Source organism: Jaculus jaculus, chromosome 1 (assembly GCF_020740685.1).
Source record: "Jaculus jaculus isolate mJacJac1 chromosome 1, mJacJac1.mat.Y.cur, whole genome shotgun sequence".
NCBI lineage: Eukaryota > Metazoa > Chordata > Mammalia > Rodentia > Dipodidae > Jaculus > Jaculus jaculus.
In genome coordinates, this window is record NC_059102.1 from 82,953,389 (window position 1) to 82,977,110 (window position 23,722).

The following is a 23,722-nucleotide window of genomic DNA, read 5'->3' on the forward strand; positions in this document are numbered from 1 at the left end:
GTTTTCTTACTGGGATGTTTTTCTAACAATGACTATAGAGACCTCTGCTGGCAAATGTTGGAACTAAACTTCAGGATGGTCATGGGAAAAAAAAAAAAAAGAGTCCAGAGAACATTTCTCAGCTTGCCTCCCCTCCCTGACCCATATTCTATTATAAAGGGAGCATCGTAGAACTGCACTCACTTATGCCATATAGCACGCCTTGTACATGGTGATTACAACAAATGAGCAACTTTTGTGTGAAGTGTCTGGGAGATTCATCAAATAAGAAACAATACAGCCCCAAAAGGGGACAAACAGACCTTCACAGGACCATCTGCTAGCCAGTAAATTATTCAAGGTCTACATTCAAGAAACATTTGGAGTGGATACCCAGTCGCTGACATTTCCATGGTCTGTTAATCTTGTTATTCTTGAGGATTTGTTATTCTTGTTGTGGTGAGCATCATACAAGCTATATAATGCCAAATACCAGTAAATATGTTCCCAAGTCTACTTTCCTCTTTACATAATCTTCATTTTGCCTCTGGAGACTTATTAACTTATAGGGTCGGTTGTATTTTATTTTTCATGTGGGGAGGGAGAAGGTGTTTGGCTGACCTTTCTAGTTCACTTCTTTCTTCTCCCTAGGTATTTCAGAAGGCTGTGGTTACTAATGCAGTCCTAGAGTGACCTCTGGCTGCATAAAGCACACATGAACTTGCACTCATTCCTGCATGCTAATGCACTCCCAGGACACCAACTGTGGGCTGTGTGGAGTGAATACATTCACATGGACAATATATGAGACACAGCCAATCTTACTACTTAATGCTTTCATACTCTGGAAAGCTATTAAAGGCTTTCCTACTAATTGGAAGTAATGAAAAAGAAATTCTTTTTTTTTTATTAATTAGCTTTGTAGTCAGTAAATACAGTCAATTTGGTACCATTATTAGGCTCATCCATTACTTACCCCCTCCCCTTAACCTCTCCTTGTTGAGGTATATAGGTCATGCATTCTGGAGTCAGCCCACAGTTATGGGTAGGATAAATATCTGCATATCATGATCCACCATGTGGCTCTGACATTCTTTCTGCGCCCCCCCCTTCCACAAAATTTCCCTGAGCCTGAGCCATGTTGGGTTCATTTTTGGCCTGCTCTAGTGATGAGGAGTTGGAGCCCTCGGGTCTCTGGATATCTGATTTGGTAGGAGTTGATTTTTCTCTGTGTTGATCTCCTTCACCCTTGTGTTGGTACCCAGTTCACCAAGAAAACAGCACTCTTGCTTCTTACTGGGCATCTACCCTAAAACCTTCAAAGCACAGGCCAGAGAGATTTGCTCAATTCATAATAGCTAAGAGCTAGAATCAACCCAGATGTCCATCACTAGAAGAATGGATAACTAAGATGTGATATATCCATACAATGGAATTCTATACAGCAGTAAGAAAAAAATGACACAATGAAATTTGAGGAAAAATGGTTGAATCTGGAACAGACCATACTCAGTGAACTTACCCAATCACAGAAAAAAATTCGCCACATAGTCTCACTCATCTACAGCACCTAACTTGAATCTACCCAAGATGCCTTACATACCCAGCAAGCATCTCGTGGACTAGACAATAAGATGGGTGGGGAGGGAGAGGAGGGGAAGGGGGTGGAAAACACAAATGTAGATCCAAACGGCAATGGTACCATAAAATTCTACATCCTAAAAGGCAGACCAAATGTCTGAACCTTCACCAGGCCCTTAGAGGGAACACCTTGAACCACAAGACACTGGAGAGGGTATGATGAAGACTGACCTTAATCTTCTACAGCCTCTCTCTCTCTCTCTCTCTCTCTCTCTCTCTCTCTCTCTTCTGTATCTCTTTTATATTAGTTATCTTTTGCTTGATTTTCCTAGTGGGCACTGACCTGTAACTCCCAGTACCAGCATGTGGCTATCATTCACAATGAGCTTTTGATCAGAGAGACCTACAAGGTTTCCTAAAAGAAAGACAGATTTCTGTCAGAGTACTTGTTGACCCACCAAAGGTTAGAGGTAAGACCCTACTGCTGAAGACACTTTATGCGGCTGACACATAAAATGGAATGGCATGGCTGGAAGAAATTCTTTTTAAAAAATAAATTCTATGAGCTTATAAAATAGTCTATCAATTTATCCTGTTATGTTCAATTTGAAAAAAAAGATTATTTCCTTTTACCAATCAGATACATTCAAAACATGACATGTAGTATTTGTTTTCAAAAGAATTTACATTTGAGGAGTGGCAGAATTCCCTGTAGGGTCCATGACTTGAAATTCCAGAATATCCGAGTTTACTTGTAAAGATGGGTTTATGATGTAAAGAATGGTCTTACTGCTCAAGTCCTTTTGGCTAAATTTCTCATGGATAAATTCACCTGTAAGAAAGAAATGAATGGATGTCATGGGCAGTCAAATGGAGCATTACTATATTAGAGCTGATACTATTGAACAGATATTTTACTTGAAACACAGCTCTAAAGAAAGTGGCTGGGGAATAGCTCAGTTGACAGAGTGCTTGGTTAGCATGCTAAAACCCTGGATTTGATTCCCAGCACTGCATGAAAAGAGCATGGTAGTACATGCCTGTCATCTCAGCACTTGCAAGGCAGAGGTAGGAGGATCAGCCTTTTAAGGTCATCTGCTAATAAGTTCAAGGCTGGCATGGGGTACATAGACCCTGGCCACCCATCACAAAAAGAAGAAAAGGAAAGGGAAAAGAGCTAAAGCACATTTTTTTTTCTTTCTTTCTTTCTTTTATTTTTGAGGTCTCACTCTAGCCCAGGCTGACCTGGAACTCACTCTGTAGTCTCAGACAGGCCTCGAACTCACTTCAGTGATCTGCCTTCCTCTGCTTCCCCAGTGCTCAGATTAAAGCTGTGTGACACAACACCCAGCTAAAGTATTTTTTTTCTTGTTTTTATTTTATTTATTTGACAGCGACAGACAGAGAAAGAGGCAGAGAAAGAGAGAGAATGGGTGTGCCAGGGCTTCCAGCCACTGCAGACAAATTCCAGATGCATGCGCCCCTTGTGCATCTGGCTAATGTGGGTCCTGGGGAATCAAGCCTCGAACCGGGGTCCTTAGGCTTCACAGGCAAGCGCTTAGCTGCTAAGCCATCTCTCCAGCCCTAAAGTATGTTTTTAAATTAACATTATTGGGCTATGTTAAAACTCAAATGCAGCAATCTCAAATTAAGCTTTATTTACATTGCTTCAGAAATATTTGCCTAAAATACTTAAGTGAGTAGAAAGGAAGATGAAAGACACACAGCACTAGAAATCCACACCTCTGTGCTGTCCTGATGAATGAGGTATTATGATCATCGCCTTCATAAAAGCAGGAATAACCTGAAATCCATCAAAACCTTAGGAAAAGTAATTATTTTTTTAAGGAGCTACTACCAGTGGGATTTATAACAGAAGAAAAAAAATGTCACTGTGTGGTCTGAACAACACAACCTAGCTGTTGACAAACAAAAATGAACAGTGAAGAGTAGTACATGGGCATCTGGTTCTCTCAGACAGGACCAGTTTAGGAAGACCCCACTCCAAGTTCTCTTTAGCAACAACTTGATTTATAAACTGCCTCTATCACTTAGCCTTAAGAAGTGTTCACCACATGGGCTTCACTTACTTGAATTAGTCTCTTGCCCTTCCAGACACTGGGTATTTAAAGGAGCAATTACAAGGATGAAGAAAGCCAGTACCTGTTGTTGTGTTCTCCAGGTGTCCATGCAGAGGGCCTCGTAGAATCTTAAAGATAATCTGATCGTCCTTGGTGTCAGGGTCCAATGCCTTCAACACGAGGGAAGTGATGTAAATCCCATAACAGCCATTTTTCAGTAGCCCCACTTGAGAAGGGGAGTGAAAGCGCGTGATCCGGGGTGCTATTTTGTCCAACCGATCCACCTGAGTCACCAAGAATAAGATATAATGTTGCACCCAGGCTGTCTCCCCCATGCAACCAAGATCAGTGTGGCTTTTCTGATCAACATGGCAACTTCCCCAATTTCAGATTGCTTACACTCATTAGTTGATTTCTGCTCAAGACAGAGTCTCACAACATCCTCAACAAATAGCTTAGCCCCTGAAACAAACGCTAACTTTCCATGGGAAATTTTGACCCAACTTTATGAGTTTGTCTCATGACTGGCTCTCCTTAGGATGTAAGCCTCGTGAAAGCAAATGCTGTGACTTCTAAACCCGACCCCAATTTCTTGAGCCTGGCACCATGCTTATGCCAAACTGACCCAAGAATTATTCTGCAAACTTAATATTACCACCACATTAGCACAGAAGGATGTCACATCCAGTGTTTAATGATTTGCACAGATTATCAGGGTTGACCAGTACATAAATTGCCTCCACACTCTTTTGTCCAAATGGCAAATGTGTTGAATAAAAACTGAAATAACTTAAGATGAAAAACATGAAAGCGATTTTTTCACACTGTATATGGTTCTATGAGGATTAAGGCAGGCGACTCAATAGGTGGACTAGACTTTTGAGAGTGGTGGATGAAAAGGGATGGTTGACAGTTTGGAGTTCAGTACATCTTACAAATGACCTTTGTAGATTAGGGATGGAACAGATTTGAATACATTCATCACCAATACTAAAAAAAAGAAATGTCTCTCAGGCCCAATCTCTCAATCTTTAACTTTACCCTGCAATGAAGTGTATTTACCCTCCTATAGTCTTGTTTCACGCTAGTGAAGCAAAGAATTCATGAAAAGTCATGATATACATGTGTATTGCGTATTGTGACATAATAAATCACTGTCTAAGATTAAGAAGAATAAGAATACTATGAAACAACTAAAAATTTCCATAATTTTGTATTACTTGGAAAAACCAGCAAGTTGCAAAACAGATAATGTTACAATATATTTGAAATAAACATAGACAAAAATCTGGAAACTTTTGGCAAAACCATTTGTCTTGGGATAGAAAAAATCAGTTTTCCCTTTTTTGCTATATGGCGTGTGTGTGTTCATGTATGCACGGGGGGAGCCAAAGGGGAAGTTTGGGTGTCCCCCTTCATCTTCAAGCTGTTTGTTTCCTTAAGACAGAGTCTCTCTGACCTCAGCTTCCCACAGGACTGGCATTCAAGTTGTATGTGTGTTCATCTAGAAAATTACTCCGTATTAGACATCCCAGCAACATTTGTGTTAACAATATCAACACCTTCTTTTTGTCCCTCACAGTGCTTCATTAATTCATTGCATTTTCTGAACCTTTATAATTCCAAAAAGACTCATCCACTCCCACTCTTTGTAATCTTGACCCTCCTCTTTAGACATAATCTGAAAGCTAATTTTATAAGTCAAGTTTGTTAGGCTATAGACCTAGATAATCTGGTGAAATACTTCAATGCAATTAGTCAGTAGACTTTGAGTAAATTAGATTGTTTTGCAAAATGTATGTGGGCTTCATTCAATCCATTCTAGGTCTTAAAAGACTGAGGTTCCCTAAAGAAGCAACAATATTTCCTCTAAACTATTTTTGGATGCAAGAATGTAACATCAATTTGTGCTAAAATTTTTAGTCTACTGACTTGCTTGCTTTGTATATCTGGGACATGCCAGGGCCTACAACTGCTTGAGCCAATTTCTTAAATTAATCTCTCCTTGTGTGTCTGTCTTTGATTCTGTCTCTGTTTCTCTTTCTGTTAATCTGTATTATCTATTCTACACAGATGCATGTATACTTTACAACACACATGTGTACACATACATATATACATACATGTTTTCTCTTTTTTTGACAATTATAACAGAGACTAAAGGGCAAGGGAAAATATGATTATTTCTCTAGTCAGAAAATATTCTGAAGCAGAGACAAAATAATATCATTTTTGCTGTTTGTGGAAGTGTGTAGAACAGGGTGAACTCCTTCCAAGAGTAGAGTTAAGACTTTGAGAGCCAGAACATGCTTGATGTATTTTGACTAAAAGATGAAAAACACATGATGCCCTCCAAGAATAACTGAGTCAACAAATGTGGCAGTGTGGTGCCATAAGAAGAATGCAGGCTGTGGGGTCAGAACGATTTGAGCTCTCTGTGTGCATTTGATCAAATTATTTAACTTCTCAACCTCAGGTTTTTCATCTATAACATGTATAAAACTCACTTCATTGATGAGACTCAATGAGATTCACATACAGTGAGTCTAATCTTTAGTTAACAATGTTAAAAAGTTGGTAGCCTTCACTGTTATCTTATCACCAGTGCACAGGTAATACGGATAACACCTACTACAACTTTCCATGCTTATATATTTAGTTGAAGTCATTAAAATGCAAGTAGTAAGAGACATATATCAATGAGCAAATAGCAAAGGTATGAATGTCTTATGTTTCAGGACTATGCAAGGACCTTGGATACTAACCTTGTTTAATTCCTACCACAGTGCTGGAGGCACATTTTTCAAAGATTTAGACAAGTTAAAGAACACTTCTCAGGTTTTATAACTCATAAATGGGAAAGTAGAAATTCAAACCTAGTTCTGCCTGACTCTGAGGCCTATGCTCTTGCTCCATCCTGTCCAACTCTTGTCATATCCTAGGCCCAGACATGAGGATCACATTGCTTTGGTTACTTTGCCTGGCACACAGTACATGTGCAGTCTGGATCTGAATGACGGAGGGAAGGAGGGAAGGCAATGATCCGTGTGAAGCTGCTTTCCTTATCTCTGTCATGAACTGTGTGTCTACCATACTTACCTGAATGGTGAATGTAATGGGCTTTTCCCACACTCTTCCATCCACAACAAATCCTTGGTTTGTTCTATCTGTGACCACAAAAGTAAAGCAGTCGTGCTGGGAGTTGTCTCCTGAATGCTGATAGGCCACACTTCTGCTGTCCACATCATGCTGGGTGAAACTGTGTTGAAGCAGCACCGTCCCCTGCAGGTAGAGCTGACCATGGTGTGGGAGCTGGGTCAGAAGAAAGGTGAGGTTCTCTGCCGGCGTGTCAGGGTCGGTCAGCTGAAGGAGGTCAGAGGAAAGCAGGCCCATAGCCCCTTCAGCCAGCCTCAGCCCTTTGTTCCTGGTCACCACAGGCAAGGCTCTATCCACGGTCTCCAGAATGATCTCAAACACCCCATGTTTGGTCTGCAGTCCATTGCTGATGACAAATCTGGCAAAGAGAGGCAAGGCAGCCTTCAGCATGGATTCTTGTGTCACCATCTACTGGAATAAAATGATAACAAGGCACACCTTTACTAAAGGACATGTAGTGTGACTCAAATAAAAAATCAAGGGCAAATCTTTTAGAAGTATGCCTTACTGTCATTAAACCACTTGCTGAGTGATACATAAATTGAGCATTTTACATCCAAGAGTATTTTCTCAACAATGTTGATATCACTCCTGTGATAGAGCAAGCAAGTTTAGTGTAATCTCATTTCCCAAAGTGGAATTCATGTTATATTGGGCCAATTCCATGAGCATGAGTATTATACTTGTTTTATGTATTTATAAGTATATAATTACATTTTATGGGAATGCAGGAAACTAAATGTTTAAGAATAATAAATTGGGAAGTTAATACAATGAAGCACTGAATAGGCTGAATTTGAATAATTCATTTGTTTAAAAATGTTTTTTATTTATTTGGGGGAGAGTATGGGCATGCCAGGCCCTCTTGCTGGTATAAATAAAGTCCAAATGTATGTGCCACTTTGTGGCTTTGCTTGGGTGTTGGAGAATCAAACTTGGGCCTGCAGGCTTTGTAAGCAAGCACCTGTAGCCACTGAGCCATCTCCCCAAACCTGGATAACCCATTCTATCCATACATTTTAATGATAATTTTTCCATGGTATTAAGAATTGAATCTATAGCCTTGCACATGCTAGGCAAGTTCTTTACCACAGAGCTGCACCCTCAGTCCTCTTTTACTTTTTGAGACAAGGTCTCACCGAGTTGCCTAAGCTGACCTCTGTAGCTCAGGTAGGCCTTGAATTTTCAATACTTCTGCTTTAGCCTCCTGGATATCTGGAATTACATGTGTGTACCATAAAGGCCTGGGTCATTACTGAGCCATATACCCTTATTTAACTCAGTCCTCTTCCTGGGCCTTGTTTTCATGCTTCTGTGAGGTGAGGGGAATGGACCAGATAATCAACTACCATGGAACTCTGCAGCACTGATCTATATTTACATGGCTTCTTTCTATAGTTGCTTCTTTTAAGGCATGCAGGCATTATTCTGGACAAGGATTCTTTCCCTGCTGCAAAAAAGTTCAGAAGTATGGTGGGAGATGAAACTGGCACTAGAACTCCCATAGTTAAACCCAACACTATTTGCTCTCACAGAATGGTTCAACCAATACTTTAGCAGACTGCCCAAAAAGAGTTGTAGCACCTAAGCATCAATGCCAAACTATAAAGAGAAATCAACTGTAACACATTTCCAGGTAAGGTGACACTTTCTTACAATTTACTCTTTAGTTTGAGCACTCACATTCTTACCCACTGCAGTCAACCACACAATAACATTAATTTAAATAACATTTTAATGTATTGTTTTGGTTTTAAAGAAATTGAAGAGTATTGCAAACTATACAAACAAGACACGATATTAAAACTTCAAAATGTTAGAAAATGAGTACTAGCAAATGGGATGGACAAATGACATTACAGACTAAAGAAATTTACTGAGTTTGAGTTGTTTCTAACTAACTTCTCTTCATGTTCAGAGTTATCTAACCTGTGTCCCAGGATATCTATGAATGTGGGTCAGTACATTTGTAGATGGCAACATCAAGTCTCAATGTTTAAAGGTTGGATACTCCTAAAAGTTGCTAGTAATATTTATGGAAGATATACTGTGATATCCCACTGATGTAAAAATATACTTGTATTCCACTGGTGTCAAAATCTCTAAAAATAATATTTTACTGGAATATTAAATTAAATTATATTTTTAGATTTTGGATGTTCTTTCTTTTAATCAGAGAAGGCATGCATTTATATTTATTTTATTAATCCAGCAAATTTGGCTAAGAGACTCTTTATTGTGAAATACATATATATACATACACACGTGTGTGTGCGTGTGTGTGTGTTGTTTTGTTTTTTGAGGTAGGGTCTCACTCTAACTCAGGCTGACCTGGAATTCACTATGTCGTCTCAGGGTGGCCTCGAACTAACAGTGATTCTCCTACCTCTGCCTCCCGGATGCTGGGATTAAAGGCGTGTGCCACTATGCCTGGCTTTTTATGGACTATGTACTTCAGGATTTGAGAATTGATGTTTTACTTCTAGCCCAGGCTGGCCTTGAACTCACAGAGGTCCTCCTTCCTTGGCCTTCAGAGTGCTAGAATTAAAGGTGTGCACCACCACACTGGGCAATGCTTTACTTTTATGAGTGCCATGTATCCCAGGCTGGCCACAAACTCACTGTGTAGGCAAGGACCACACATGACCTCTGTGAGAATACTTCTTTGATTTTCTGATCCATGCTGCCCATCCCACACTCCTGCTGCTAGGGATGTGACCACATGGGAAATACAAGACCTTATGCCTCCACTGCCTGAGAAGTGAGATTTCAGATGTGCCATCATACCAGTCCATGCAGTGTAGGGGATCAAACCCAGGGTTTCATGCATGTTTGGCAAGCGCTCTTCCAACTGAGCCACATTCTGAGCCCTGATGCTTTGCCTTTTTAAAACAATATTTTATTTATTTATTTGAGAGAGAGAGAGAGAGACAGAGAGTGAGTGGATGGGCATGCCAGGGCCTCCAGCCACTTCAAATGAACTCCAGATGCATGTGCCCCTTTGTGCATCTGGCTTAAGTGGGTCCTGGAAAATCTAATCGGGATCTTATGGCTGTGCAGACAAACGCCTTAACTGGTAAGCTATCTCTCCAGCTCTCCTGAAGCTTTGCTTTTGACCAGGGAGGAAACTGGAACCAGGTTGGGAGAGGATAAAGAGCCACCAAGGACTCTGGGGAGTCTGGAGTACACAAAAAATAAAATAATATGGTTTGGCTGAGTACAGGTTTTGATTTGAAGGCTAGTTTTTGAGGTTTCTAACTAGTCACAAAGACTGTGTATAAGGAAAATATGATATCATACACAGGGTAAGCAATTTCATTGTTTAATCAGAAAGGAGTGCACTTAAAATATTTGTGTGTTCTTCAAAATTTTTGTTATAGTCACCTTGATTTCAAGGGTTAAGGGAGATGAAGGTACATTGTGATGCATTTCTCTGGCAACGAGTTTCACAGAACTATGCCTTTGCTTTATTTATTTTTTCCTATTTTCCCTCCCCTTAGTCTATCAAATAACCCAAGTAGAAATGAGGAAGAAGTCAGGCATTTCCTCAGTGCCCCCACGTTCTTCCCTCCCACTTTACTCCTCTTTATACCTTCCCTTTTACAGGCTCACAAAGTGGCTGTCTATGCCCTACCAGACCTGACATCAAATGTTTGCTTTTTTGAGAGTTTGAATCAGCCACTGATAACTCACCAATATAAGCTAATATTAGCATTAACTGGGCCGTTAAAGACTCTGTGCCCCATTAAAAAGCTATCAAAGAACTGGAGAGACGGCTTAGCGGTTAAGGCACTTGCCTGCGAAGCAATTCGATTTCCGCAGAACCCATGTAAGCCAGATGCACAAGGTGGCACATGGGTCTGGAGTTCTTTCCCAATGGTTTAGAGGCCCTGGCACACCCATTCTCTCTCTCTCTCACTCCCTCCCTCTCTCACCCCCTCTTTCCCTCTCTCCCAAATAAATAAAATATAAATAGAAAGATAAACTTCTTATTTTTTAAAAAAAGCTATCAAGCATTAATCAAAGAGTAAGCAGAAGGGAAAGGAAGGGGCGAGGAGAATCGGGAGCAGTAGGACTCCGAGAACAACCGGTTCCTCCTCCACGGCGGCCATTTCCACCATCTGACTGATTGACTCGGTTCTGAAAGCGTCCTTCCAAGCCCAGCCCTGGCCCGGCACCATCTGACTGATTGACTCGGTTCTGAAAGCGTCCTTCCAAGCCCAGCCCTGGCCCGGCCGCCGCCGCTCCCGCCTGCTCTGACCACGTGGGAAACAGGCAGCGCGCCATCAGGCAGATGGGGACGAGGGCGCGCGGGCCAGGGAGCACGGCGCCGTGGGAAACACGTGCACAGACGCCGGTGCTCCCAGCTGGGACACCCGGGCAGCTGTCCGCGCTGACCTAAAGCTAATAAGTCAGGGGCGACTTCTGAACACGTCTTGATCAAATACATCATCCCGCTTTCAGGAGGAACAACAAAAGCTACTCACTGGCAGAGACCCATCACCAGAGTGCGAGACAGAGTGAGCCGCTATGTTTGGATTCCCTGTCAAAATAAGGCTTAGTACAGACGTGAAACAAGGTCAATGTCACTCATGCCTGTAAAAGCCAAGAGGATTCTCCACAAGCCCCGCCCCCTCCCAGAAAAAAAAAAGAGAAATAAAATAATAAATAAATCCTGCAAATACATTCCCAAGATTTAAACCAATGGTGCCAATACTAGGTTGGTATCTATTCTGAGGTGAGGAGGCCTCTGCACAGAGGCTGCAGCTCTTTCGAAGGTCCATTGTGTTAGCTTTCTCTTAATCCATGAGAACAGACACAGCCAAGATGACCACCATTCTCATGAAATTTGGGGGATGACTTTAGATCTGTCTGGGGTTCTGCCTGGTCTGATTTCACCATTACCACAGTGCTTTCAAGCTTTCTGCATTTCCTGGCGATAGAGTTGGCTGAAGAATCTGCCATCTGCCATGGCATTTAAAAGATAAAAATGGAATCATAATAGCGCCAGCTCCTCAGGAAAAAAAAAAAAAGTCCAGCCGGCATGTCAAAATGGAGGACATTAGCATGTTCTTTTAGTGCCCGGCTGCCAGCAGCTGAAGTCAGGCTCGGTGTCATCTGTCCTAGAGCACACACTGCCAAATCTCTCTTCCAGGCCAGCAGCACCAAACAATGCAGGGGAAATTTATGATTCACAAAATATTTTTGCAGAAGGTAACATCTGACCATTAAATTCCCCTGTTTAATTAATGCTGCCATACCTTACATTAAAAAAAGGGACGAGGAAAAGAAAATCCTCTACTACAGAATTTATCTCTTTTGCTCAGCCAAATTCCTTGCCAAATTTAACAGCAAGCCACATAAATTTAGGTGATTAGATTGGTTGCATATATTTAATTTTTCAAAAGCACCATGATCACACTTTCATTAAAACAGGCTTTCAGCTTTGGTTCTGTGCCACCTGACAAGCCACACAGCAGCCCCCTGATTGGGTGAGTGAAATGACAAGATTAAAATGTGGATCTTGGGCAGATGCTAGGCTTTTCCATCATAAATATGTAAAATGGCTGGCCAAAAATCAGAATGACACATTGAGAGGGTTCCTTTGCACAAACATAAGAGTCTCCACAAAATTTTGGTACACAGGAGCATAATGGCATGAGCCCTCACCCCAACTGAGTTGTGCCACACGAAGTGCAGAGCATCACTGGAGATGGTGGTGTGAAGCTGAGGGAAACACACGCAGGGAGAGCCCGGGGCGCGGCCTGATGTGGTGCAGGGCTCAGGTAAGGTCGTTTCCCTCCAGGTCCACAAAGGCACTGCACCCAGTCATGCTCTCCAGCGGTTGTGGGTTTCTTCCTGGCCGCGTTTCCTTACCTTCCATCTCTGTGACGGCAAGCATGGTCTTGGAGGAATAAGATTTTTCAGACAGAAGTGTTTCTTTTGTTTCACTCGAAGGCCATCTTCATAATTTGGGCCACATGCCTGCACTACCTGTGCCCTTGGTGTTTACTACCTTGCTTGGCACCAGTTTACTTTTCAACTTTAATAAATATACTTAGAATGAAATCTTAGCTACTAAAATCTGAAAATTGTTCCTATTAAAATCTTCATTCCATAAATGTTCTGCAAGAAAACAATACTTTTTAAAATTCATTTACCTTTTAAGTTTTCAAGTTTTCATACAAGTATATACTGTATATTGAGCATTCTCTTTCCCAGAACCTGTATCTTCCCTTCCCCTCACCCCTCTCCAATTCATTTACTCCCCTTCATCCCTCTGACAGTTTTGCTTCTACTTTTATGTCATATATACACACATAATTTTATGAATGTATATAATATATAGAGCCACAAATGAAATAAAATGTAGGATATTTGTTTTTCTGAGACTGGTCAACTCACTTAATATGACTATCTCTGGTCACATTCATTTTCCTGAAAATAACATCATTTTATTCTTCTTTATAGTGGAAAACATTGCATTGTTTATGTACACCACAATATCTTTATCCATTCCTCTATTATTGGACACCCAGAGGTTCCACAATTTAGTTATTGTGAATAATGCTACTATAAATACTGATATGCAAGTATATCTGTGACATGTTGACTTGAGACCCGTTGGGTAAATATTTAGACAGGGTATAGCTAGGTCATATGCAAGATCTGTTTTTAGTTTTTTGAGAAACCACTATAATTTCATAGTACTTGAAGTAGCATTCATTCCCACCAGCAGAGTATAAGGATTCCCCTTAGTCCACATCCTCACCAGCATGTTCTGATATTTGTTTTCTTACTGATCTTAACTGGAGTAAGAGGGAATCTCAATGCAGTTTGAATTTGCATTTCTATGATGGCTTTTGAACCTGTTTTCATCTGTTCATTGGCCATTTGTATTTCATCTTTTGAGACCTTTCCATTTCAGTAGCCTATTTAATGACTGGATTTCTTCCTGGAAAACAATATTTTTAATGCTAAGAAGATATTATTAGCCAGTGGCTCAGAGCCTGAGGTTGCATTCTTTGTAAACATAAAGAGCCTGTAAAGACACATCAGTACCAGTCAGCAACCTCCTTTGGGAGCCTGTGAGAAGGATGGGCAGATTTGATATAGCCAGCTTCTCATTCTCATTCCCTGCCTTTTAGTTATGGACTCTTCCTACATGAACCCACTTCATTCTGCATTTTTGTGTCAGTGGTCATAGGAAATAGGACCATGTACTTTTTGCTGAAAGAAAACCTTGAAACAAACCCAGAATACAAAAGACTCGAAAACATTGTCAAAAACAAGACAAAATGGAAACTTCAATCAGTAAGTTGAGGTAAAGGACCTCAAAACTCCATGGGCCTGTCCTGCTAGGCTTGTTGTCTCTTGAAGCTTCTTTAACTTTTCAGGGAAACGCAAAATGATGGTCTGGACCAGCCCAGCACCTGCAGGTTCCGGCAGCATCAGAATGTGTGGACAGTTATTCAAATAACAGATCTCAGAGTCTGAGTCTGGACTTCCTAATTCAGCCTCTCTGGTGTGAAGGCCCAAGGACTTCTATTTTGTAATTGTCCCAGGTCATTCTCTCAAAGGATCAAAAGAATGTAGAAACCTGGGGTAACTGAGTTTTAATATTCTATCTAGGGCTGGTGTTTGCCTACAAAGCCTAAGGACTTAGGTTCAATTCCCTAGTACCTTTATTAAGCCAGATGCACAAGGTGGCACATGCACCTGGAGTTCATTTACAGTGGCTGGAGGCCCTGGTTTACCCATTCTTTCTTACTCTATCTGCCTCTTTCTCTCTTTTTTTTTTCCTTTCAAATAAATAAAGAAAGAAAATATTTTAAAAATAAAATACCATCTAATGTGACTCTTATCAGTGCAAGTTAGGGAATATTTACAGGTTCATCAATCCCTGCACATAGAGCTTGAGATTTAGGTTTTCACCATCTGATTCACTTCTCATCGTCTGTGCACATTCAGTCACGGTTTCATTGGTCAGGTCACTGGTTTTGCTTGCTTGTAGAGATTAATGTCCACAGAATACTCTGTTGTGGGCATTGCTTGAGAGGAGCATGAATGGCGAAAAGATGAGGCTCCAGAAATGGGCATAAAATCAAAAGCTTTAGATCTTATACACTTGTGTTAAGCCAAAAAGCACCCTTCCTCCATTAGCATAAGAGGGAAGATCAAGCATCATTTCTGTGTGAAGCGTCTTTGCTTTCCCAAGATCAATAGCAGTGGCAACAAGAGCATACTTGTATGTTCTTCTTCTGTGCCAGGTATTATTTTGGGTACTTCACAAGCATAAATGCACCTTAACTTCCTTGTGGGGACAACAGCACAGAAGGCTGTGGAACTCAGAGCAGTCCATGGAGCTGTGAGTCACAAAGGCAATCCGTGACCCAGAGCCTATCTATACCTTATCAAGGACACCACACCACAGCTCAAACTATGGTGAGGCTCCATTCTGATGCTGCCATTAATGTCTAACAGCACAGATGCAGTTAAGATGCTGACCAACTAATGATTATGTCCCTATTAAAGGATATCTATCAAGAGATAAAAGAAATGAGTTCACTCTTCCCTGTTATTTCTTTTTGTTAACACGGGGGTTACCCATATCATATTTCATAATTTTTTAATTAAGTTTTTAAGTTTTCATACAGGTAAGGAGGGTAGGAAGGTATGAAGCAGAAATCTCTTTTAAAATACAAAAGGTCGCCGGGCGTGGTGGCGCATGCCTTTAATCCCAGCACTTGGGAGGGCAGAGGTAGGAGGATCGCCGTGAATTCAAGGCCACCCTGAGACTACATAGTGAATTCCAGGTCAGCCTGAGCCAGAGTGAGACCCTATACCTCAAAAAACCAAAAAAAAAAAAGGTCAGCAACACCATCTTCGATAATACTTAAACTGTTCATACATGGAATTTAGATAGATAACGTATGAGAGAGAAGAGAGGAACCAAAACATGGGTCCTTTGGTAACCCTTGGGAGTTTATGGGAACCCACTGCATAGCATAGGAATTTGCTACACTATGCTATTTTCGGTGCATATATGGCAGAAAAATCAGTGCTTTCAGATTCCTTCTTTCTCAATGAAACCACAGCTTGGATTATGCACTACAGTTCCCCAAAAGCTAGTCCAAGATCTGCTAGCCCTCACCCTGGCCTGGAACCTCCATTTCTGTCAAGGACCAAGCGTCCAGCCAGATTTGAGACCTGCCACATGATAGACCTCAGAGAGCTTCTTCTGCTTCACGGGACTTGAAACAAATTTCTATAGTTTAAATACATGTAGATTTTAGTTAATATTATGTCCCTGCTTTTTCACTTCAGGTTGTCATTCATTCCAATGATTTATTTGATATTGAATCCTTGAGCAGGTGCAAAGCCCCCAATTATAACATTGTTTCTGTGGGGAAATATCATCCACTTTGTGACAACATGATTTATGATATAGTTACGGGAACATGTTGTGTCAAAAGGCAGTGTCTGCCTATGCCAAATTTATTATGCTAATAAGTGCCTTTCCCTCAGATAGGCAAACATACTCAGAAAAGAGGAAATTACTTTTTCATGTTGACCCTTGGCCTAGACCCTCTCAATTCTTTGCATTCCTCTCAGATAACACACTGCATTAAGATCTGCTTATTGCATTTATTTTCCAACCACAAGCCCTAACTTCTTGCCTTGCTGCTGTCATTTTAATTGTGTGTTTTTACCTTCCATGTAGCTAGGGAATAGGAGAAAAACAACTATGCGGAGCTGGGAAAGGACTCATTTTTTTCTTCTGTCTTATTTTAAAAATGAATTATATCATGTATTCTTAAGATATGCATGTTATTTTTCTCTTTCTAAGCATTAATGTAAGGAAGGGCTTCAAAAGAGTTTCATAGGCTCACCTGAAGCTGTCACTGGAGACAGCTGCCTTGCTCTTGTATATGTAGCAGACTGTCTGTCCTGCTATGTCCATTTGGCTAAAGCTAGTAATGGGGACTCCAGGGTAGCGGACATACTCCAGCTGGCCATACTGTGGTGGGGAGGTAATGACATAAAGAAGTTCCTCAGGCTTGTCTGTCCCATCCACAGCCAGGAGAGTGGTGGTCGTCAAAAAACCTCTGTCACCTTTGGACACTATGAGTGGTTTTGTATGAATGACAATATCACCTGTGTGGCAGAGAAATGTTGATTAAGAATCATATTAAAATATATAGTGCATCTGATGATTAATCTTCATTGTCAACTGGACTAGATTTAGAATCACTATGGCAATCCAACTCTGGGTGTGTCTGTGAAGATGTTTCCAGAAAGACTTAACTAAAGAGGGAAGACCCACCCTGTATGTGAGTGGCTCCAAGAAGAATTGAGGGGTCTGGATTGAATAAAAAGGAGAAACAGAACTGAACACCAGCATTCATCTCTCTGCTTCCTGACCACAGACACAACGTGACCAGTAGCTCCACGCTCTTGCCTTCTCGACTACGATGAGCTGCAGCGCCTTAAATTATAAACCAAAAACAAGCCCCTCATCCTTTACATTGCTTCTTGTCAGATACTTGGTCATAGTAATGAGAAAAGTGACGAAGTCAATGTCCAAGGTAAAGGTAAAAAATAAAGGCCAAACTGTTCCCAAATCAAAGTAATGGGTCTCCAGGGTCTACATAGTCATTCAGGTAGGACTAGACAAAAGGAATGAGCCAGTGTTTCACAGAAAGGTAATGGAACACACTATAATATTTATGATATGTCTATTTTTACAATCTGTCATTTCTTGATAGTATATAGCACACATGCTTGTGTGTATGTCTGTAGGTGCAAATGTGTGTGCAGATACACATGTACATGTGTATGGATGTAAGTGAAGGCTAGAGGTCAACATCAGGTGTCTCTCTCAATCACTCTCTACCTTATCTTTTGAGACAGGGCCTGTCACTCAACCTGGTGCTCACTGATTTGACTAGATGAGCTCACCAGCAGGACCTAGAAATCTTGTGTCTTAACTCCCCAGCACTAGTATCACAGTCATGTACTACCACACATAGCTTTTACATGGATGTTGGGGAGCTGAACTCAGGTCTTTATGCTCACATGGCAAGCTTTTTACTCAGTGATCCATCTCCGCAGCCCCACATTTTTTTGACATGTGTATGGAATGCATGAATTCAGGCATGTTCACACAATGTGGATGCACTTGTGTGGGGGTGCATATGTGTATGCATATATATGAGAAACAGAAGTTGATGTCAAGTGTCTTTCTTGACTCTTTCCCACCTTACTTTACTAACATAAAGCTTCTCAATTGAACCCAGAACTCCTCCATTAGCTTAGTCTAGCTAGGCAGCTCCTCTGGGGATACCCTATCTGTGCCTCCTAAGTGCTGGGATTGTGAGCAAGCCACCGTACTTGGCATTTTAATGGGTGTTGGGAATATGAAATTCAGGCTTCACACTTTCCTTTCAAGTACCTTACCCACTGGGCCATCTCTCCAATTCTGATATTACAATTTTATTTATTTGCACATGTGTATGTGTGTGTGTGTGTGCACATGCACACACATACACACACACACGTATACATGTCCTAGGGTCTCTGCAAATGAATGCCAGACACTTGTGCCACATTTTTTATCTGACTTTGTAAGGGTGGTTAGGGAATTGAACTTGGGCCACCAAGCTTTGCAAGCACATGCATTTAACTATTTAGCCATCTTCCCAGCCTCTATTTTTACAATTTCAGAGAAGATACATGAGTGTATAAAGAGAAAGGCAAAAGTGGATAAAACACAAACTAAAGGATATAATCCAATTTTATTCATTGGGATCCATTAAAAATGATATCTAGGGGCTAGAGAGATTGCTCAGTAGTTAAGACACTTGCCTACAAAGGCTAACAACTTGGGTTCAATTGCCCAATTCCCATATAAAGCCAGATGCACAGTGACACATGCATTTGGAGTTCCTTTGCAGTAGCTGGAGTCCCTAATATGCCAATTCTCTCCCTCCTCTCCCCTCTCCTCTTATCTCTATCTCTCTCTGCTTGCAATATATATATATATATATATATACAATGTAGCTCAGTTACAGACTGTTTGCCTAGCATGTATGAGGACCTGAGTTCAATTCTTAGCACCAAAAATAAATAAATAAGTGGCAAGGGAGAGAGAGAATGAGGAAAAAAAAAAACCCACTTCCTATCAGGCACAGGAGTAAGGGCCCTTACATGCTCACAGCAATCCTTTGTGGAAGTGTATTGACTATTAATGAGGAAACTGAGGTGTGGGCATGCTAACTCACTGGTAGTGGTCATACAGTTCATTAAAGGCAGCACTAGTGTTTGGACTTCATTCACTTTACTAGAAGCACAAACTTGCAGATACTATCTTGTTTTGCTTGTCCTCTTTTTTTTCTTTTTCTTTCTTTCTTTCTTTCTTTCTTTCTTTCTTTCTTATTTATTTATTTATTTATTTTTAGTTTTTCAAGGTAGAGTCTCACTCTGGTCAAGGCTGACCTGTAATTAACTATGCAGTCTCAGTGTGGCCTCAAACTCATGGCAATCCTCCTCCTATTTCTGCCTCCCAACTGCTGGGATTAAAGGCATGTGCCACCACACCCGGCTGCCTGTCCTCTTTTTTTATGGCATTCTTATATATCAAAGGTAATGGGTGAGTATTTATTAAGAAAGATGTGAAATAAACAGATCAAAAAGTGAAAAAAGGCCAATAGAATTTTCAAGACAAAACAAAATATGAAAATCTGAAAAAAAATATCAAGGTGGTCTAATATTAGACCAGTGATTTTCTCAAAGAGCCAATCCCTCATACTCCTAGGACATTTGCCCATGTCTGGAGACATCTTCTGGTTGATATATAAGCCAACCAACTGTTGGCTTCAACTGAACAAAGGCCAGAGATGCTAGTAAACATCCTACAATTCACAGATAAGTCCCTACAGCAAAACTATTCTTTCTAATATGTTAGGAACAATTGGGGAATCCTATTTTAAATGACTGAATTGATCTTTTGGTAATACTATGCTTTCACCTCAAAATGATATCTACGAATAAAAGAACATCCTAATTTCAAATAAAATCCAAGCTCCATATGTTACAAGTTGACTGAGATGAACATATTAAGGAAGCAAGAGGAATGAACAAGGTGGGTGTAACATTTACTTTCTTATTGTTAGGACAAAATACCCAACAGAAGTTGCTTATGGAAGGAAAGGATTTTATTCATCTTACAATTCTAGAGGGGAGAGTGCATCATAGTAGGGAAAGCACTGCAGGAACAGGAAGCCAGTGTCACCTCATCACATCAGTAGAAAGTAGAGAGGGACAACAGCCAGCAATTCTCAAGGACTGCCCCAGTGACACACTGTCCAGCAAGGCTTTACCTCTTAAAGGTTCCACAACCTTCCTGAACACTGCCACCAGATGAGGATTGAAGTATTCCCAAACATGCACCAATGGGGAGCAGTACAAGTCAAACTACCACAGTGGGGGTATCTGAAAGCTCCCATGGAGCTCTCACAGGAGCACAAAGCTTGTTTGAGGAGAGGAACATCAGGTCCTGCCTTGCACTGTTTGTAGCAATGTGAAGGCAGGGTATGGGTAAGGGGCAACCACAGACCTGGATCTAATGAAGTTGTCCCAAAGATCCTCTATAAACATCTTTTCTGCCACCATCAAAATCAGAACACACAGCACAATTGGAAAGCTAAAACTTATTTATAATAGCTCCCAGATGGAAATAAGTAAATGTTCTATGTTGAGGTCATCATTAAAATCTATTCAACATGGCTTTGCTTGGAGGAAAAAGTATGCCTACAAAACCATAATAAACCATAAGCCACCTAAGAAAGTCATGGTAAATGAAACAAAAACAACAGTAGCAAAAGTATAGTACTGTACAATGATGATATACTATGAACAAAGAAATGAGAGAAAGTATGAACTGTGGAAATGGAAATAGATAAAGTTATTTATCTGCTTGTTAAGGTTTGCACACATCCTCTCAGAACATCCCATCAGTTATGGCAGAGTGAGTTTCTTTCTGGGCACATGGCTCAAGCTTTCATTGTCCAGCTTCCCCAATGTGGCCTATAACCGTGACTCAGCCACCAGAAAGCACACACAAGACACATACTGTTGCTTCTGCTCTCGTGGGTAAAACCCTAGTCCACGAGATTTTCCTTCACATTTCTCTTTCTGACCTTCAGAGACTGGGGATCAGCTACACAGAAAGAGCCCCCAGAAGTCTATTAGAACACAGCTGAATATATTGCTGCGAAACTAGGGTATGCTGAGCCAGTATGAAGACTATATTAGTCGCCTATGCTAATAGATTAGTTGCATTGCGTTTTACTTGAAAATATAATGATTGGTTTTGCAGCATAAAATAAATGTGTGTAAGAGCATCTAGTTTATCAGAAAGTCACTTGGTCATGGAACACATTTTATAATGAGAAAATAAAATAGAGTATTTAGCCAAAAATAAATAAGATTACCTCAAATTGAAAAAGAAAAGTTTAAATTGGAATAATACAGGAATTTTTTTTTTTTTTTTTTTTTTGGTTTCTGATTTTGGCTTTTAGTTTTTCACTTAAATCGTCAGGTTTATTTCTGAGCTTCCTGGCAACCAAAGCAAAACAAAGAAGCATTTAGTCAGTGATGCATGTATGAAGGATCTATGCTTTATCTGGGAATGTTTAGACCCTGGGACTATCAAGATGAAAAAGGTATGAGTCTTAATCTCTTCACATAAGCTATAATCAAAATTATGGAGAAATGACAGCTAAGATCAAGGGCTTACACTCTTCCTTGCCAAGCATTTTGCTAAAGTTTTCTCCACCCACTACTTCCAAACTGCTGAGTAGTGTGCGAATGAGCTGCACAGTGATTCCAGAAGCTCATTATCTATAGCACTACCCTGTTCTTAGAGTCCAGCACCTTTAGAGTACAAAGAGCCAGAGCTTTCCACTGTTTCAATGACAAATTTCCATTTTGTTATATTTTAAAAATTTGAAATGCATTTATTCTACTTTTTTTCCTAATTTTGGAAGCATTTTTTAATTGAAATTCTAGTGTCAAAGGATAATTCACTTCCTGAAGCAAGGATGCAGCAACCACATCACTTTGGTAAAATTTTAAGTAAAGCAAAAAATTCTAGCCATTAAAATGGCTCATGTAGTTGATACTGTGGGCAAGGCTAGATTCTCATAGACAATAGGATTGAAACAGTGATGAACCTCATAGATTCCAGGGAAGGAAAGTGAGGACTCAGCGAACCAGGTCATAAATTTCAGGGATGAAGGACAGAAGGAAGAAAAGAGGGAGAGAAGGAAAGGAAAAAGGGACAGAGGCAAATGTTGTGTCCTTACATCAGCTCACTTCCAGTTATAGTCATTGACCGCAGTAAACACTGATAAGCATCCTTTTTTTTTTTTTTTTACCTTTTCCCATGTCCATGATGATGATGTGACAGTCAAATGCAGGTGACCTGTTGTCACCATCCCAGAGATAAAAGGTGAAGCTGTCGCGATGCTGGGAATCCATTGTGCCGGTGTGTATGTATCTCAACAAGTTCAGGTCCACTTCCTCTTGATTGCATTGCATGCCAGCTGAGAGAGGCACCCAGTTCCGCCCTATCTGAAAGGTGCCAGAATTAGCCAGCTGTCCGAGGCCTTCCCCAGCTGTGCCAGTGGACATCCTGCACCTCCCCTGAAAACCTCCCATAGGGATACTTCAGGGAAATTCCAGACTGCATTCTACCATCAAACCTCCTATTTTCCTTTTCAAAGAAATACTCTAAAATAATTTAAAACCTTGTGGGGGAGAAAACTAGCTGCAACCAAAGGATTTTTTTTTTTTACAAAGTCATGCAACAACTCAACAGCACTGATATTTCCAAGGTATTTATCATAAGCAATCATGGCTGATTAAATATTCCAATTAATGAGAGCAGGTGGGTAATCAGCTGCTGGAATAGATTCCTTAGAAATTAAATGTGTTTCTTTTGGAGTTCTCTCTCTCTCTCTCTCTCTCTCTCTCTCTTTGTTTATGTCATTGTACAACTAGTCAAACTGATATTTTTTTCAAGGTGGATTGTTTCCAGGCTTATGTAAGAAAACAAGAGCAGAACGAATGGATTTATTCCCCAGTCCATTTTCTAGTCTTACTAAATCTTCGTGAGTTTGTTCTTAATCATAAAGCAAAAAGCATAAACTGAAAATGCCATACACTGCTTTCACCAGAGTCTTCTAAACACTAGTTAAGCATGTATTTTGCACAAAGCTTGGTGCAGAAATTAAGGAATCTTCGATTAAAAGAGGTTCTTATGCTGGGAGAGTGGCTAAGAACTAGGAAAGAATTATATAGGGTGAAATAGTTAAGTCTGTATCTCATCAATAATTTTATTGCTAGTCTCTTAAATTACAAACATAGCTTTCCATGAGAATGGCTCATAAAGAGTTATCTGATAAAATTTAAGAAAATGTCATTTTTAATGATTTACAATATGAAGTGATGCTGCAGCTTTCCTGTCTGGCTTAACAGATTAAAATAAAATTTTATTATTTGCTGCTTATATCTCTTTGGCTATTCTCCACACTCCCAATTCCTAGCACAAGAGTTGTATCCTCTTTTTCCATTGTGTTATCATTTCTCTTGATGTCATTCTACTTAATAAAATTTATTCCTCCTTAATATTTTTGCCCATCTGATATTTGCAGATGTATATTCTGCTCCAGATTTCACTGCATATGAGTTAGTTATATTGGTATATGTAACTATGTTTGTTTCCTTTATACGACCTATTTACAAGTAGAATTTTTCAAATAGATTTTCCATTGAATTTTAAACCAGATAACCTGCAATTCTCTTTAATGTTTCCTTTTGGTAATCTAGCCCAAGAAATCAAATACACAGGAAGGCATTTT

The 23,722-nt window shown here is 40.3% G+C and overlaps 1 protein-coding gene across 12 annotated transcripts in view; it reads right to left on the minus strand.

Moving 5' to 3' along the window:
* The window catches only part of Frem1 (FRAS1 related extracellular matrix 1), a 181,176-nt gene that overhangs the window by 57,556 nt on the left and 99,898 nt on the right, over window positions 1-23,722 (minus strand). For 5 of the 12 annotated variants that reach the window (XM_045154007.1, XM_045154003.1, XM_045154014.1 and 2 more), the window contains 5 exons: window positions 22,238-22,433; window positions 16,691-16,955; window positions 6,741-7,155; window positions 3,724-3,925; window positions 2,248-2,392 (listed from right to left, as the gene is read on the minus strand). In XM_045154007.1, coding sequence (XP_045009942.1) covers window positions 2,248-2,392; window positions 3,724-3,925; window positions 6,741-7,155; window positions 16,691-16,955; window positions 22,238-22,433 — 1,223 coding nt within the window. Of the gene's footprint in view, window positions 1-2,247; window positions 2,393-3,723; window positions 3,926-6,740; window positions 7,209-12,567; window positions 12,703-16,690; window positions 16,956-22,237; window positions 22,434-23,722 lie in introns of those variants that run through there. The other 7 variants (XM_045154072.1, XM_045154087.1, XM_045154080.1 and 4 more) reach the window with 6 other exon arrangements.